The following is a 16,126-nucleotide window of genomic DNA, read 5'->3' as shown; positions in this document are numbered from 1 at the left end:
AAATTAGACTGAGGCACTAATAATCTTAACTGTCTGCAAAGGCAATCTGTTGAACAAGATTGTCACTTCTCTCTCATAGATGTCAAGCCAAAGATGAGGCATGACACAAATACAAAACCTTTACAAATAGCTATAAAAATAATCCATACTTTATACACCTCCTCCTGACCCCCATCCCACTGAACTTGCCCTGCCTTGCCTCACTCAGTTCTGTGATAAAGCAAAGCCCACAATAAAGTTATGAAATCATAACTAATTACCCTCAGATTTAACTGATCTTAAATAAGGCTTTCTGACAGCAACATTTCAAATTGCAATGAGATATTGTTTGGAGTAAGCATGTATATGCATAGATCTGCCAAGCTGGTGTGCAGGATTTTCAGTGGTGGCCCGCAAACTTTGGAATCTAACAATGTGTAAGTATATTATTATGGATTTTGTAAAATGGTATGGTGTTGAACTGTATTATCACTGTTAACATTAACGACTTAAAAGCAACAATTCCTGTTGTATTTTATTCCGCCGTGACTCAAAGGTAACGTACGAAAAAGTTAGGTATCGAAACCACAATTGTTGCCAGGACTATAGTTCCTAGATTGTTCGTTGCATTACGTTTCTAGTCGGCAAAGTCTAGGTGTCTAGGATTTCTTAAAGGGAACAAGCGAACATTTGTCTCTGAAACGCCAAGTGACTTCAATCCACAATTTTCTTTTATGTGAATTTTCTTGAAACCTTGAGGGAATGGAGGTTTGTCTATGTGAACATCCTTATTTTGGTGCCTGAAAGATATTTTTCGGGGGTAAGACTTGCCAAATCGAATATTTAATTTGCATACGAGTAGCTAACATAGCTATTAGCTATGCTATCCTAGTTCATTTAATTTATTTTTAGCTATCACAGAAGCATGGTAGCTAGCTAAATTGAACTTGGATGAATTAGGTACCTAACAATCGTTTGCTTTAAGTACCTACAATAAATAGCTACAAACGTATTTCTACCAAAGTCATTAACCGAAACAAATCAGTACTATCTTTCCAGCGTTTTGCGCGCTAACCTTGACAACCTAGCTACCTCGGATTTGTCAGCAGATTGGGTAGCTAAAACGCATGCAAGCTAAGTAGCTGTGTGGTGAGCTACGTAGTTAGCTAACGCTAGCCAGCTGCGCTAAACAAGCAAGTTAACCTAAATACACAAAACGCAAACGAGACCCATTTAGCTTATGTAGCTTTACGTATACCTGGAAGGTAAACTTAAACAAACAGATTAATCTATTGGTTTCTCTTGAGTTGATAGTACTTCAATTTTTAGGTATGTAGGTTAGTTGGCTGGCTAGTTAGCTACCCATTTTAACCGTTCGCTTAATATGACTAGCTAGCTAGGTTAGCGATACATAGCTTGGTTACCTAACTAACCTAACGCTATCTAATAATACAAAATAATAATAAGCTAATATTGACAGATTTATGGTCTCTTAATAACGACATTTAAAGCAGTTCGTTTTGTGGGCTTTGCACTTTTTGTGGTAATTTTACCCCCCTTGTTAGGCTAACTGGCTACAATACTTGAACGCAGATGAGTCCCAGAGAATGGCTGGACTCTATTTAAATTAATTTCTTATTTAATTCAGGTAGGTACGGATCTTATATGGGTTAGATATGATTATGGAAACCCCGAACAATATTAGTGATGGTGAGCTGGGTTGTGTGTATTATTTAAAATAGGTCGCTTCTTAGAAATGTTTCGTAAGATTTCTAGAATTGCTTTAGGCATCTTTCAAGAGCAGGTGGTTTCTAAGATGATGTTATTTTCTTCAATTATTACCTGATGCCTTTGCCTAAAGTAGTTTACAGCAACACTTTGCAATGTTTCAACAAACAACAACAACAAAAAAATCCTTTGAATATTTCGAGCAATACAAGTATCACTGCCAGTATCACCATCTTCCATATCATCAGTCAGAAGTGCCACTCTCTTAAAAAAACGAGGTTTTCAGGAGTTGTTCTGAAAACTCATGATTATCTGTACCATACATTAGGTCTGGAGGCCTAAAAGCGCAACCACTTAATGCACACCGTCTCTCAGTATTGGTGTTGCAGTTTGACCTATTCAGCTTGATTCTAAAACAGTAGTACATTATTAAATCTACAAAAATGTCATAATACTGCAACCAATGGCATGTAATATGTAGTCAATTTTAGTAAACACAGAGCTTGTGCATTGTTTCTATTATGGATGACCAGTTATGTGGCCGGTGTTTTATGTCTCTTATCTGTTGCAGGAATGCAGTCGGCAGCAGTGGAGAACAGTTGTGATGGCACCTCTGGTGTGCCTGCTGGATCAGTGGTGCAGGTATGCTTCCCTAGTATCCAGGCATCTGTGCTAGACAGCCTTAACCGACAGCGTGAGGATGGACAACTCTGTGACCTTGCCATAAATGTGCAGGGCCAGGTGTTCAAAGCCCATCGTTGCGTGTTAGCTGCATCCTCACCATACTTTCATGACCAGGTATGTATTTTACTCTTAAATGTAAAATATTAATTATGCCTCACTCCAGTGTTTTTATTGTTTAAGGAAGCAGAACTGTCACTGCATGTATTTATTATACACATATATATTATAAAAAGTTTTAGTAGGAATGCTGTGCACACACTGATCTCTAAATTATTTGCATTATGAAATAATATGAAGATCAGCAAATCTTTGTATTTACATAAAAACTGTTAGGATGGACAGATTGTGGACTGAAGGTTTACTGTGTGTTTGGTTTATTAGGTGCTACTGAAAAACATGTCCACAGTATCCATCCCAGCTGTTATGGACCCACTGGCTTTTGAGAGTGTCCTTAGATGTGCATACACAGGCCAGCTGCGAATGCTACGTGAAGACATTGTTAACTACCTCACAGTTGGGAGCGTGTTACAGATGTGGCACATTGTGGACAAATGTACAGAACTACTCAAAGAGAGCAAAGGAGGGTCTAGTGGTCCACGGGGGACCGATATTGCCCCAGAGAACACTGGATGCAGCAGCAGTGCTAACAAGGATGTCTATGGAGATGGAGGAGATACTCAGTCTATAGTTCATCCTCCTAACCGTCCCTCCCTAAGTGAGAGTCAGTCTCCCAGCAGCACAAATTACTTCAGTCCCAAAGATGCTAGTTTTAGTGGAGCCATGGCAACTATGGGAGGCATGCATTCCACTCCTAACTACTGCATGCCATCCAGTAGAGAGGAGGCATTACTAATTGAGGAGGAGGATGACGAAGAAGATGATGATGATGATGAGCTTTTGTACCCAAGAAAACGTGGACGGGGGACCAGCAGGAGGAAGAAGTCCACACCTTCCTCAGATCAAGAGGTGGGAGTAAGTGACAGTTTTGGGGTTTCATCCTACCAAGATGGAGAGGCTTCACCTCGGCCAAAGCGTCCTACATATAGCCAACCAAGCATAATGCCTCGGAAGCAGTGGGTGGTGGTAAAGACTGAGCATTCCAGGGATGATGACCTCATTGTGGTTTCGGGTGAAGAAGGGGGTGACGATGAAGAGGAGAGGGAGTTGGAGATTGCCAAGGAGAGAGAAAGGGAGAGGACATTTAATATTTCTAATGTTAGGACCCTCTCTGCAGACCTTGGTAGTAGGGAAGAAATGGAAACACAGGTGAGTAACCGAGTTATCTAAGAATGCACTTGATTTAGCCATATGTAACCAATTCTAATAGCTTTTAATTGTACAGGTTGACTACTGCCAGTCCTCTGAAGACTACCTCAAGTTTGAAAGCAGTTTAATGGACCAGGGATCATCACAGCACTCTCTTGGAAACCCCAGCCAGACTAGCAGTCGGGCAGTTTCTGCCTTACTTGGCTCTGTTCAGTCAGCTGCTGCCAAAGCCCAGCTCTTCCCACTGGACATGCAGGGGAACCAGATACTTTTATACAACCAGGCTCCTCTAGATTCTTCTCCACCAATAGGAGTTTCAGGAAGTCTGTCTGGAGTGTCTTCAAAGGGAAGTATAGAGCATGGAGCAGCCCACCTATCTGTGCAGGGTGGAATAGACAGTGGATTAGAGAGTTTAGATGGTAATGGGACTGGCACCTCAGGCAAGGTCTTCATGTGTCATTGTGGAAAGAAATTTACCCACAAGAGCATGCGAGACCGACACATCAACATGCACCTGGATCTGCGCCCTTTCCACTGTCCAGTCTGTGCCAAGAAGTTCAAGATGAAGCACCACCTCACAGAGCACATGAAGACACACACAGGTTTGAAGCCCTATGACTGCCATGGCTGTGGGAAGAAGTTTATGTGGCGTGACAGCTTCATGAGGCACCGCTCGCACTGTGAGAGGCGCGGAGGCATCAGTGGAACTAGCGAGGCACGAGGATCAGAAGGGTCAGTCATCTCGCCTCCCCATCTCCTTCAGCATGCATCTTCAGGCAGTGAAGGTACCCAAGGAAGTATTGATGATAGGAGTGGAATCTCAGTCTTATCTCCACATCACTCTAGTAGCAGTAATGGAGTTCCTTGTTTGACTATGGCAGTCCCTGGTCCTCTTTTAGGAATAACTACCCAAAGTGGGATGTATGGTCTCAGCTCTGGTGTTCTTGGCTTGGGGGTAAGTCGTGATGGATGTGGGGAAGAGGTTAGTGAGGTTAGTGTTGGTGAAAGCAGTGTCACTTAATTTTTTGTTAGAGGGTACTTAGTGATATCTAGCATTCTTAATCATTCAAAAGGGTATGTATGTATCTTGTAATTCTCAAGTAATTAAAGAACCTAACTTGTACAGTTGTTCTATTCTCCTAACAATTTGTGTATCATTATGCATGTCCTTTGATGAGATAGAAACAGTCCGTATCAAGTGATCGTTTATCTATTAAGTTCACAAAGTATAAGATATAAAATTAGGCTGCTATGGTAACTGCCAGAATTCCGAGTTACATTCTGATCTGGGAGATACCAGCCACTGTCACACACAATCTGCCTCAATAACACAGTATGTTTGTCTACTGTAATTTCAAAGTGCCATACTTTACAGTAGCTAGAATTGATTTTTTTTTCTCTACTTTCTCTTTAAAGTTTGCCTGAGCAATGATAATCAATTGCTGTAATGTAGGAATGTGTAATCTCTGTGGTTATAGCTATAAATTAGTTAATTCTTTGTAGTCTGTATTTATTCACCAAGCACAGAGTTACTGGGCTCCATTCTTTTCTTTCCCTTCCCTCCCTGAGGGGCCTGGTTATGAATATAAAAAAATAAATATAGTAAAGGTAATCTCTTTTCCAAAGCCACTTCTGCAACCCGTGATCTTCGTTGAGCCAGGTAACGATAAAATCAGTTTGACTACTGGTAAAGTTAACATAATCCTGCTCAATAAAGCATAACAGCTAATAGTGCAATCTATGCAATATTGCAAATCATTATAATAACTAAATCATTGCAGTTAACTAAAAGGTTATCAGTAGGTGAGCAGTTGCTCTACACTAGATTTGTTTCTTGTAAGGTGATTACAAACTAAGCTGGTGGAGTTGATCTTTTAGCCCCTGCCTTTAAGTGGCCAAGGCACAGGGCACTGTTTTTGACTGAGTTCTGTTAAAAAGTCTGATTATGTAAATTCAAAGCAGCTTGTAAGGAGGTAGAAACAACCCTCAAAGAGTATATTCTGATAGTAGAGTCAGTTTGTAGTGTCTATCTGTAAATGGCAGCCTAATTTATGATGCATGATGATTGTATGAATTTCAGATGGAACAGGAGGGTAATGCCTACAGTTATCAACACAATCTGTTATGTACACCAACCTTAAGAGCTGTATACACTGTTGTGTATATTATTAATTTCATGATCATGTTAATTAAAGCATTGTTTGCTAAATATTAGCTAGTGAAAAGTAAGTTAAACATCTTGTTTTTATTCTCATGCAATCAAAGGGCTGCCTTCTGTGAAGGCTCTAGAAATGAATTGCCATGTTTTGAAATGGACCTCTAGAGCTTTAATGGTTGTAGGAATGGGCAGCAAATTATGGTTTCCAGAAAATGGTTCCCAAATTATGGTTGTTCAGAAACAATTTTTTAAAATAAAAAAGCTCAGCCTATAGATATAAAACTATTTTCCATGTTTGATTAGATTTTTTTAACCAGTGTGGATTAAGTGGACCAAGACCTCTTGTACATTAGACATCAGTTAAACATGGACGAAAGAATTTTTTTGTATCCAGACTTATGCAAAATGGAGACAAGGGATTGATTTTTATAAAGGGTTTTCTTTCTTTCTTTTTAAAGAGGATATCCCATGGATCCTTGAACTGGAATGGGAAAAGTCACATGGAAATACATTATACGGCCAAAAGTATGCGGATACATGATCATCACACCTATATGAGCATGTTGGACATCCATTTCCAAAAGCAAGGGCATTAATATGGAGTTGCACCCTCTTATGTGACTATAACAGCCTACACTCTTCTGAGAAGGTTTTTTTGCAGGATTTTGGAGCGTCTGGGTATTGCCCATTTTGTCAAAAAAGAATTAGAGTGAGGTGCTGATGTTGGACAGGAAAGCCTGGCTTGCAATCAGTGTTTATCTCAAAGGTGTTCAGTTGGATTAAAATTGGGGTGTTTTGCAGGTCACTGGAGTTTCTCCACACTAAACTGTTCAGATCTTGTCTTTATGGACCTTGTTTTGTGCACAGGGGCACAGTCATCCTGGAGCAGGAAAGGCCCTTCCTCAAACTTGTCATAAAATTGTTTAAAATGCCATTGTATGCTGTTTAACATTACCTTCACTGGAATTAAGGGCCCTAGACAAGCCCTGAAAAACAGCCTCAGATCATTATCTCTCCAGCACAAAACTTGACTGCTGGCGTGGTAGCATTCTGGCTTTGTCCGTCAGAATGCCAGATAGTGAAATGTGATTCATCACTGCAGAGAACACATTTCCATTGCCCAGTGGCTGCATGCTTTACCTCACTCCAGCAAACACTTGGCATTATGCATAGTTATCTCAGGCTCGTGTGCAACTGCTTGGCCATGGAAAACCATTTAATGTGATATAATAGAGGTTAGGCGATTTTTATGCCCCATGCACATCAGCACCATTTGGCCACACTCAGAGTTTGTGTTGTCTGCTGCTTCTAGGCTGAGCTGTTGTTGCTCCTACATGCTTCCATTTTACAATAATAGCATCTCCAGTTAACTGGGGCAGATCTAGAAGGGTAGAAATTTCACAAACTGACTTAGACCTAAAGAGGCATCTTATGACAGTACCATGTTTAAAATGACTGAGCTCTTCAGTATGACCCATTTTACAGCCAGTAATAGTCTATGTAGATTGCATGGCTTGATTTTTATAGACTTATTAACAAATGGTTTGGCTGAAACACATGATCTCAGTAATTAGGAGGGGTGTCCACATACTTTTGGCCATATAGTGTTATGTGCTAGTTTAATCATAACTAATATGTCAAATCATATTAAACAGTGTTGGCCAAAAAGACCATATACCTCAGACATGTATGTTTACAATACCCTGTTTAAATATAAAGGCGGATTTAAACATTGTGAAATTAAATAAATGCAGTGGTTACACACTTGTCAAAATATGTTTCAAATTTGAAAGATAATTTTGGTAGCTAGAAAAGAAACAAATTGTGATTAGTAGCTGAAATAGTCGTTTGAACAGGCAAGAATGTCCAGAACTTTTGTTTTTCCTTGCTACAGCTGTGTTTATGTAATGATTGTGATTAATCTGAACTGCTTATAAATTTTGAATTTTGTTACACATGCTAGTTTGTAAACATGCTACTAGTAGCAGGCTACACTGCTAATGTCTCATTTAGACCAAGTAGATCTGTGTTGTCTTCAGCAAACTCTAAATGAAAAGCAGAAATAAACCCCAACTGTTGCAATGACCCCAAGTCATTGTCATTTTTCTGTTAAGTTTTAATGTATTTACTTTTATTGTAATTAGAACAACTGTTAATCTATAATAACATGAAACTTAAAGATTTATAAAATAAAGAGTATTAAATGCATGCAAGCATACCAATGCAACAACCAATTAATGGGAAGGACTGCATGGAAACACAGCTTACCACAAACACAATGGAGAACAGAGTGAAAAGGCAATTTCAACATTTTTGAAAAGAACCTGCACTTTGCTAGGGATTTTTTTAAGTACATGCTTCTAAAGTAATTAAAACTTGCATTTGGCTTCCACTGCACATATAATTGCATAAAATGGTTCAAAGGGTTTTGTACTACAAGAATAAAAACAGATTTTAAAGCACTAGAATTGTGAAAATTATTAAAGAGCAAGTCTGTATCTGTTTGTTTTATTTTTTAGCATTACTAAAATAGTTATTTAGCATTTAGCTTGATGGCTAGCATTCTGGCCATGCTGTAACTTGTGGTTTTCCTCATTTTTCTTGTATGTTTACACAGTGAAGTTCATGTACCTACCTGCTGTGGACAACAATGTCATAACTATACATAGTCTTTGGAGAAAGATTAATATTTTTTAATAGCACTGTTGGTTAGGAAAGATGATGCTGGTATCTAGAATGACTAGTGATGGTGTATGATGTATACCCATTTTCACACAAATCCAACACTCCATGCTTTTGGCACCAGTGAGCCTAGAGGACTCCTATATTCTTATTCCACCTGTTCCTAAAAATAGTACATGAAGCCTTCTTGACTAATGTATAAACCGAAATTTTGTGCCTAGTATTAAGCCACTAAGTTTTTGCATTTTTACTGATTGAGGAAAATTAAGACTTATTTTGAGCATTTTTGGACATGTGAATTCCATCATTTTGGAAACAGGACCTTGAATTAATTTCAATTTTTTGTAAGCACAAGCATTGGGATGAATTACAATAAAGTAGTAGTTAAAATCAAAGATGATCTGTATTAATATTTCCATTATTTAAATTTGAGATATTACGCTAAGACCTTGTTTTACCCATTTATGGTTGTTTGCCTTGAAGGGTGAGCTTTTGAGTAAGTGGTTGACTGCATGTTGGTTGGATAGTACAAAATTTAATTTCTGACGACAAGCTTGGATGCATTTGGCTTTTGTTTTGGATGACTGTCTTGCAGCACAGTAAAGTTCTAATAACTTGGGAAGCATTTACCAACATTCCTAAGGCCTTGAGGCTATTAAGTCTTTTACTGAGGTTCAACCTTTCTGCTTTGACTTTTCCCATTTATGTATGTAAGTGACCCACATATGTCATGAGTGAAAAAAACAATAATATGCATAACCAAAATGAACATATGAACATCAAACTATTGTGAGACATTTCAGGAGTGATACACCTTTTCAGATTCACACATCTAACACAACAGTAAAATGAATAAAGCTGATTAGTGTGCATTACAAAATACTTGCTGAAAAAATCAGCCAACATAGCCCTACTTCCTGCATTATGCTACTGCTCCTATACAAATCATGCAGAACCCTGTTTCTTGCCTAAATTGTAACTTTCCAGAGTTGTCTCATGCTAGTTAAGCTTACTGAGAACATTCAGGGATCATTCAGGCTTGGCAGCAGAGAACAAATACAAAACTCTTGTCCTTCGTTTTCATAACTCAACTGATTTAGAACGCTAACATAGAACTTTTACAGTCTCTTAAATTTGTAACTGTAGTGTTGAGTCTTAATGTAGGAAATGTGGATTGCCCACAAAAAGAAACCAAATGTTTCAGCTTACATGCTATTGTCACTTCTCATAGGAAACCATCATGCACCCTGCTCACCATTTATAGCCTAAAACAGACTACAGCTATACAGTGAAGTCAAGTCAAATTTATTTATATAGTGCTTTTTACAACAGATGTCACAAAGCAGTTTTACAAATGTCTGAGTCTAAACCCCTAGTGAGCAAGCCAAGGACGACAGTGGCAAGAAAAAAACTCCCTAGAGCATGAGGAAGAAACCTTGAGAGGAACAAAGACTCAAAGCAGGGGCCCATCCTCCTCTTGCCAACAATGGTCACCACAATAGTAACAATATAGACAATAAGGAGCAGAATAAATAGTGAAATGAAAGAGAAAAATAAACAAATAATAAAATGAAAAAATAAGCAATTAATGTCTAGTCCGGTTTTTCCAATGGCATGTGCGTGTTTGAAACCCATCCCACACAAGAATGTCCATCAAGGGCAATGGAGAAGTAGTTGATTGGGTTGGAGGTGTGGTGGGCTACAGCAGGGGACATCATGGGGTGGTCGGAGTAGCCATGGCAGCTGAGATGGGTTGAGGCTCAGTAACATGACATCAGGCATGAGGGCACCCTGGAACATTAGCACTCTGCCACTCTCAGTCAAAAAACGAGTGACAAAAGAGAGGTGAAGTGACAGCATCATAATATTCCAGTTTACCATAACTCTCAATGCCTGTGGACCCCCAGATCTACACCTTTACCTAAGATAGGAAGTGGTTAATAAAATGCTTGACTGTACAGATAGGTTTTCAGCCTAGCCTTAAATATTGAGACTGTGTCTGAATCTCGAACATTTACAGGAAGGTTATTTCATAGTGTGGTAGCTTTAAAGGAAAAGGCTCTGCCATCTGCGATAGATTTTCTTATTCTTGGTACTAACAAAGAGCCTGCACATTTTGTTCTAAGCAGACATGGTGGGTTGTAATGCACTAGGAGTTCTCTAAGCTACTGTGGTGCAAGACCATTCAGTGCTTTGTAGGTCATTAGAAGTATTTTATAATTTTACTGGGAGCAAATGTAAAGTAGCGAAGATGAGTGATGTGATAGAATTTTCTAGTTCTAGTAAGAACTGTATTTTGAACTTGCTGGAGCTTGTTTTGGCAATTAGTGGTACAGCCACATACTAAAGCATTACAGTAGTCCAATCTTGAAGTGATAAATGCATGGACTAGCTTTTCTGCATCATGTGAGGAGAGTATGTTGTATTTGCAATGTTCCTGAGGTGAAGAAAGGAGGTCCTAGATATTATTTACATGAACTTTGCACGAGAGACTGGGATCCATAATTCTCCAAGATCTTTAACTGTTAGAGATGTGATTGGGAGACCATTGAGGTTCATTGAGTAATTAGAGAGCGAAGATCTAGCTGTCTCTGGGCCTAATAGAAGCACTTCTGTTTTGTCAGGATTAAGTGAGATAAAGTTGCTCAACTTCCTGTGTCTGACCTCAATAATACTAAGATGATATATGTCCTCTGGTTTGGCCGAGCCATATGGCTGAGTATCATCAGCGTAGCAGGGGAAACTAGCACAGTGATTACATATAATGTCACCTAGAGGTAGCATATATTAAAGAAAAAGCAGAGACCCTAGAACAGATCCTTGTGGGACACCATAGCTAACCTTGTTGTATGCTGACAAGTCTCCATTTATGTTAACAAACTGGTAGCAAATGACAAGATAAGATTTAAACCAGGAAAGGGCTATTTCCCTAATCCCAACAGCCTTTTCAAGTCTATCTACTACAATGTTGTGATCTATAGTATCAAATGTTGCCCTCAGTTCAAGCAATATAAGAAAAGAGATATAACCCTGATCAACAATAGGTCATTAACTACTTTAATCAGTGCTTCCTCTATACTATGATGAGGCCCAAACCCTGACTGAAAGAATTCATGTATCTGGGTCTGGTTCAGGTATGAGCTTAGCTGCTGAACTACAGCTTTTTCTAGGATCTTGGAAATTAATGGAAGGTTTGAGATCAGCCTGTAGTTTGACAGTTGACATGGGTCGAGGTTAGATTTTTTGATAGGTGGTCTGATTACTGCTAATTTGGATGATTTAGGTATGCAGCTAATGTTTAAGGAAGAATTTATTACATTTAGTAAAGGTTTGATTACTTCAGGGAGGTCTCCTTAGGAAAATGTGTGGGCAGTGAATCTAGTATTCAAGTGGAGGATTTTGAATGCAAGATCAGAGATTTGCAAGATCAGAGTTTTGGCTCTTGGATAGGTGTAAAGGATTCAGGAGGCTTTTGGCATTGTTGTTCTGTTCACTATGTAGCTGCCCAATGTCATGTTAATACTCTGTTATGTCTAATGTACATAATTTTAAGGTCTTGTGTTATTGTCGATGCTGATTTTATACAATACTTTTATGTTATTAAAAATAATCCATCTAAACCACAGTGAGCATTCTAATTCCATTTATGCATTACATCATTCCTGATATCTGTATCTCATTAATGGATGGTAGAAGTTTCAGTTCATTCCCATCATACAGCATTCCTTTCAGTGAAGTACAAGCCCTGGTCTGAGTCTGTGGTTTCTGTTAACTACACTCACCTTGGGATGATGTCAAACACCTTTGTTAGGGTGTGTGGCTGTGTCTCTTTTAGTTTGGAAAGCTTTCCATTCGCAATAAAATCCTTTCAATGACTAATAAGACTTCTAAATAGCTTTTATTTAGTCTAATAGCTAAAATTTTGTATAGGTCCCTTGGGAGTTGTGGAATGGACCTAGCAGTATTGGAATGCTAATTTTAGGCGTTTTTGTTTAGTGTATGCTTTTTTCTTTAGAATGTAGACCTTTTCATGTAAATATCCAGGAACTGTTGTAATGGATGTCCATTCTCTATAAGGAACTGGCTGCAGTAAGAAATAGTGACCCAATGTACTATTTTCCTGAAGTTATAACATCTGTTTTTGTTATGGCGAGCACTATTTGAACTTTAGCTGTTTTTGGCTTGGCTCTTGTTCTATACGAGTCTAGTTACCAATTCTCTATAGCATCTATGAAACATTAAACAGCTCTTCTAGTAGTTGTAAGTTGCACAATAATTCAAATGGAACAAAGGCCACACACATATGCCTGCTTATCTATAATGTCTATGCACAAAGTGTGATAGCACCATTATTAGCTCAGTTACCTAAATCTTTGCTGATTTGTGCTAATGTACACTCATACACACACATTTTCATGCAAACACTGTTCCATTCCATACCTGGCATATTTAGATATTTATTTTCCAACATTTTGACACAACAAGCTGATCAGAAACCACAAATGTTAGTATGCACTATATATTCCACCTTGTCCATAAATCAAAATCAAATGTAATCAATAGGAATGCAAGAACAACATTTACAGCATTTAGCAGATGCTTTCCAGAGTGACTTACAAAAGTGCTTTGTCATTTACCCATAGAATTCATCCTAGTCATTACAGTAGGTTGAAGTCCAATATACCAATGAACTAGAATACTCTAGAATTACAGGGATCAATGCTTCTGCCTATAAGTAAAAAATACATAAGCTCTATCTTAGACAATGATATGTACAATAAACATACTAGAGTAATAGAGTTTATTAGTCAACATCAGTGTAATAAACAAATTGAGTTAGTCAACATAGACGGATTAGTCTCGATGCTTGCCTTCCATGAGACATGAAGCATGGTAAGACTTGAAGCAGAAATTTGATTGATTTATCTCAATAAACACAATAGAGGAGGAGGTATTTGTCACTCAAACCCTGTGATGGACAATTGGATGCGTCATACCTCAGAGTTCAAAGCTGGTAAAATAATTCATTACTCTTGTGTTATTCATCATATTGACTATGATGTCATCTGCACTATACAGACAAAAGCATTAGGACACCTACACATTATGACATCCCATTCTAAATCCATAGGCATTAATATGGAGTAGCTCTCCTTTGCATCTATAACAGCTTCCACTCTTTTGGCAAGGCTTTCTACAAGATTTTGGATTGTGTCTATATCTGTGAGAATTTCTGCCCATTCATCCAGAAAAGCATTTATGAAGTTAGACACTGATGTTGGATGAAAGGCCTTGGCTTGCAATCTCCATTCTAGTTAATCTCAAATGTGTTCAATGGGGTTGAGGTCAGGACTTTTACGGGCCAAGCTTTTCCACACCAAAATCACCAAAACATGCCTTTATGAATCTTGCTTTGTGCAATCGAACAGAAAAGGGCCTTCCCCAAACTGTTCCAACAAAGTTGGAAGGACACATTTGTCCAAAATGTCTTGTTATGCATGTTTCTAATGCTCCACAGTCCATTTCCAGTGTGCTTTACACAATTCCATCTGATGCTTGGCATTGTACTTGGTGATGGAAGGCTTGCATGCAGCTGCTCAGCCATTAAAAACCATGCCATGAATCTCCCAGCACTGAGTTTTTCTGTTGATGTTAATGCCAGAGTAAGTTTGGAACTCTGCAGTTACTGACTCAAGACTTTTGGTGACTATTATGCACTATGTGCCTCAGCACTCTCTGACCCCATTTTATAAATTTCTGTGGTCTGCCACTTCTTGGCTAAGTTGCTCTGGTTCCAAATACTTCCACTTTTTAACAATTCTACTCATAGTTGATTGGGGAATATCCAAGAGGGAAGAAATTTTATGAACTGACTTGTTGCAAAGGTGGCATCCTATTAAATTGCCATGCTTAAATTTAGTGAGCTCTTTAAATGACCTATTCTTTCACAAATGTTTGTAAAGGCAGATTACATGGCTAGGTGCTTGATTTTATACACCTGTGGTAATGGGACTGAATGAAACAATGAGTAAGAGCAGTGTCCCAATTCTTTTGTCCATATATTGTATGTAAAATGTCAAGTCAGAATCCCTCTATATCCAAGGGAAGACTTCAGCTAGGAAAGGGTAATTCTCAGAAGATTTTTCCCAAGTTTCAGGGTAAAGAAAATGTTCTCTCTTGTGTAACACACAGAGTGAGCAGGAACTTTTAATACCATGAATATGGTAGGTGTCTCTCAGGAGATTGTACAGTTTTCACATGAAAAATAATGACTGCTTACTAGGTCCATGCTTTTAGCTCCATCCTTAAAGCACTCCCCTTGCACATCACTGGCTAGTATGATCCAAGGAGGACTCTTCAGATTCTCCCAGTGTTTAGCAAGGTTTAACACTTCTGCTTGCAATGTCTCAGCTGTAGCATACTAACTGAATTTGAGAAGGCACTTATGATTAGGGCTGTGTACAATATATCAATGACAATATATCATAAATATACTCTTACCTCTACAAATTAAAACAGTCATGGCAGTATTTATATTTATAATTCATACATATTCTTTACCCAGAGTGAAACTGATGCATTAAACTTTAAGTTCAGTATTTAAAGAATCCAGAAAAAATGAGTGCCTTCAGGAAAAATCAATGCATTAATCTAAGAAAAACTATGGAAAAGCAGCGGCAGTCACCTTTTTCAAAAATAAAAGATGACATTTGGGTAAACATGGGTGGAAAAATGTTTGTTTAATTTAAGATCACACAATTATTATTAACTCTCAAATGTTGAAACACTTGCAGTTATAAAATTGGAAGTGTTTCAACATATGTGAGTTAATAATAATTGTGAGATATTAATATTGAAAGTTAAATCCTTTCCTGTTAGTGGGAGGTTAGAAGCTGTTGGATATATTCAGGAATTCTTTCTTTAGTTTTTTTCTATATTGGTACTTTTAATTTACTCTCTCCATTGATTGTGTTGTTGGTCTTTATTTGTTTTTATTTATTTTTTAAAATTATTTTATTGTGAATAAATAAGAGTATTTTGGTAACATTTACCTTAATAAAAACTGTATGTATAACAGATTGATAGGCAGCATATTGTGATGCCCCTATCATGATATTGTATCATGAAGTTGCTGGTAATTCCAAACCCTATTTGTGATGCTCCCATTCATAGATGTTTGTATTTCTTTGTGTCCATGCAGAGAAAATCTGTACTAAAGTGCCACATTTACTCCCTAATAGTGGTGAATTTCATTTCAAAATAACACTGTGGACCTTGAATTTTACTATATCTTGAAATGTTCTTATTTTATGCCAAGTCATCTGGTAAGATTTTCTTCTTTCTTACTTGTTTTGGTTGGAGAGCAGTTTAAATTTCAGAAATGCCGTCCTATTGCTACTGCACAATGTAATTGGTCCAGTTAACAAAACTAACTTCTATCCTTTATAGTCCTCTATCCTCTATTGTTTAAAAATCATTAGAGGGAGGGGCTGTTTTCAAAATGATTTAATTTTAGGTATTGTCACGGAACGCTCACCTCCCACGAGTCACGTGGTTGGCCCGCCACGTGCAGTGGGAGGATCATCATTTGTGGCCACGCCTGCACACACCTGTACCTCATCATGTCTA

The 16,126-nt window shown here is 38.1% G+C and overlaps 1 protein-coding gene across 4 annotated transcripts; it reads left to right on the top strand.

The window, feature by feature from the left end:
- The first annotated feature begins 606 nt into the window (after positions 1-606).
- On the top strand, positions 607-7,900 carry zbtb22b (zinc finger and BTB domain containing 22b). Of its 4 annotated transcripts, none has more exons than XM_035529412.2 (5): positions 618-799; positions 2,279-2,505; positions 2,773-3,657; positions 3,734-4,389; positions 6,274-7,900. In XM_035529412.2, the coding sequence occupies exons 2-5, from the start codon at positions 2,281-2,283 to the stop codon at positions 6,293-6,295; spliced, it is 1,788 nt and encodes a 595-aa protein (XP_035385305.2). In that variant the 5' UTR covers positions 618-799; positions 2,279-2,280; the 3' UTR covers positions 6,296-7,900. The 4 variants fall into 4 exon arrangements, 3 of the variants coding, with proteins under 3 accessions (XP_026872081.2, XP_035385305.2, XP_026872080.2); XR_004776413.2 differs by having other exon boundaries at positions 620-799; positions 3,734-5,317; XM_027016280.3 differs by having other exon boundaries at positions 607-747; positions 3,734-7,900.
- Positions 7,901-16,126: the final 8,226 nt, after the last annotated feature.

Source organism: Electrophorus electricus, chromosome 2, assembly GCF_041902795.1.
Source record: "Electrophorus electricus isolate QZ-2024a chromosome 2, ASM4190279v1, whole genome shotgun sequence".
Lineage (NCBI taxonomy): Eukaryota > Metazoa > Chordata > Actinopteri > Gymnotiformes > Gymnotidae > Electrophorus > Electrophorus electricus.
Note: the sequence above shows the minus strand (reverse complement) of the source record. Positions and strands in the feature narration are given on the sequence as shown.

Bases quoted from the DNA above. Each gene is read 5' to 3' on its own strand.
- zbtb22b (XM_027016280.3), top strand. From the start codon at position 2,281: ATGCAGTCGGCAGCAGTGGAGAACAGTTGTGATGGCACCTCTGGTGTG. The intron at 2,506-2,772 runs GTATGTATTTTA...TTGGTTTATTAG, and splicing joins CACCATACTTTCATGACCAG to GTGCTACTGAAAAACATGTC. The intron at 3,658-3,733 runs GTGAGTAACCGA...TTAATTGTACAG, and splicing joins GGGAAGAAATGGAAACACAG to GTTGACTACTGCCAGTCCTC.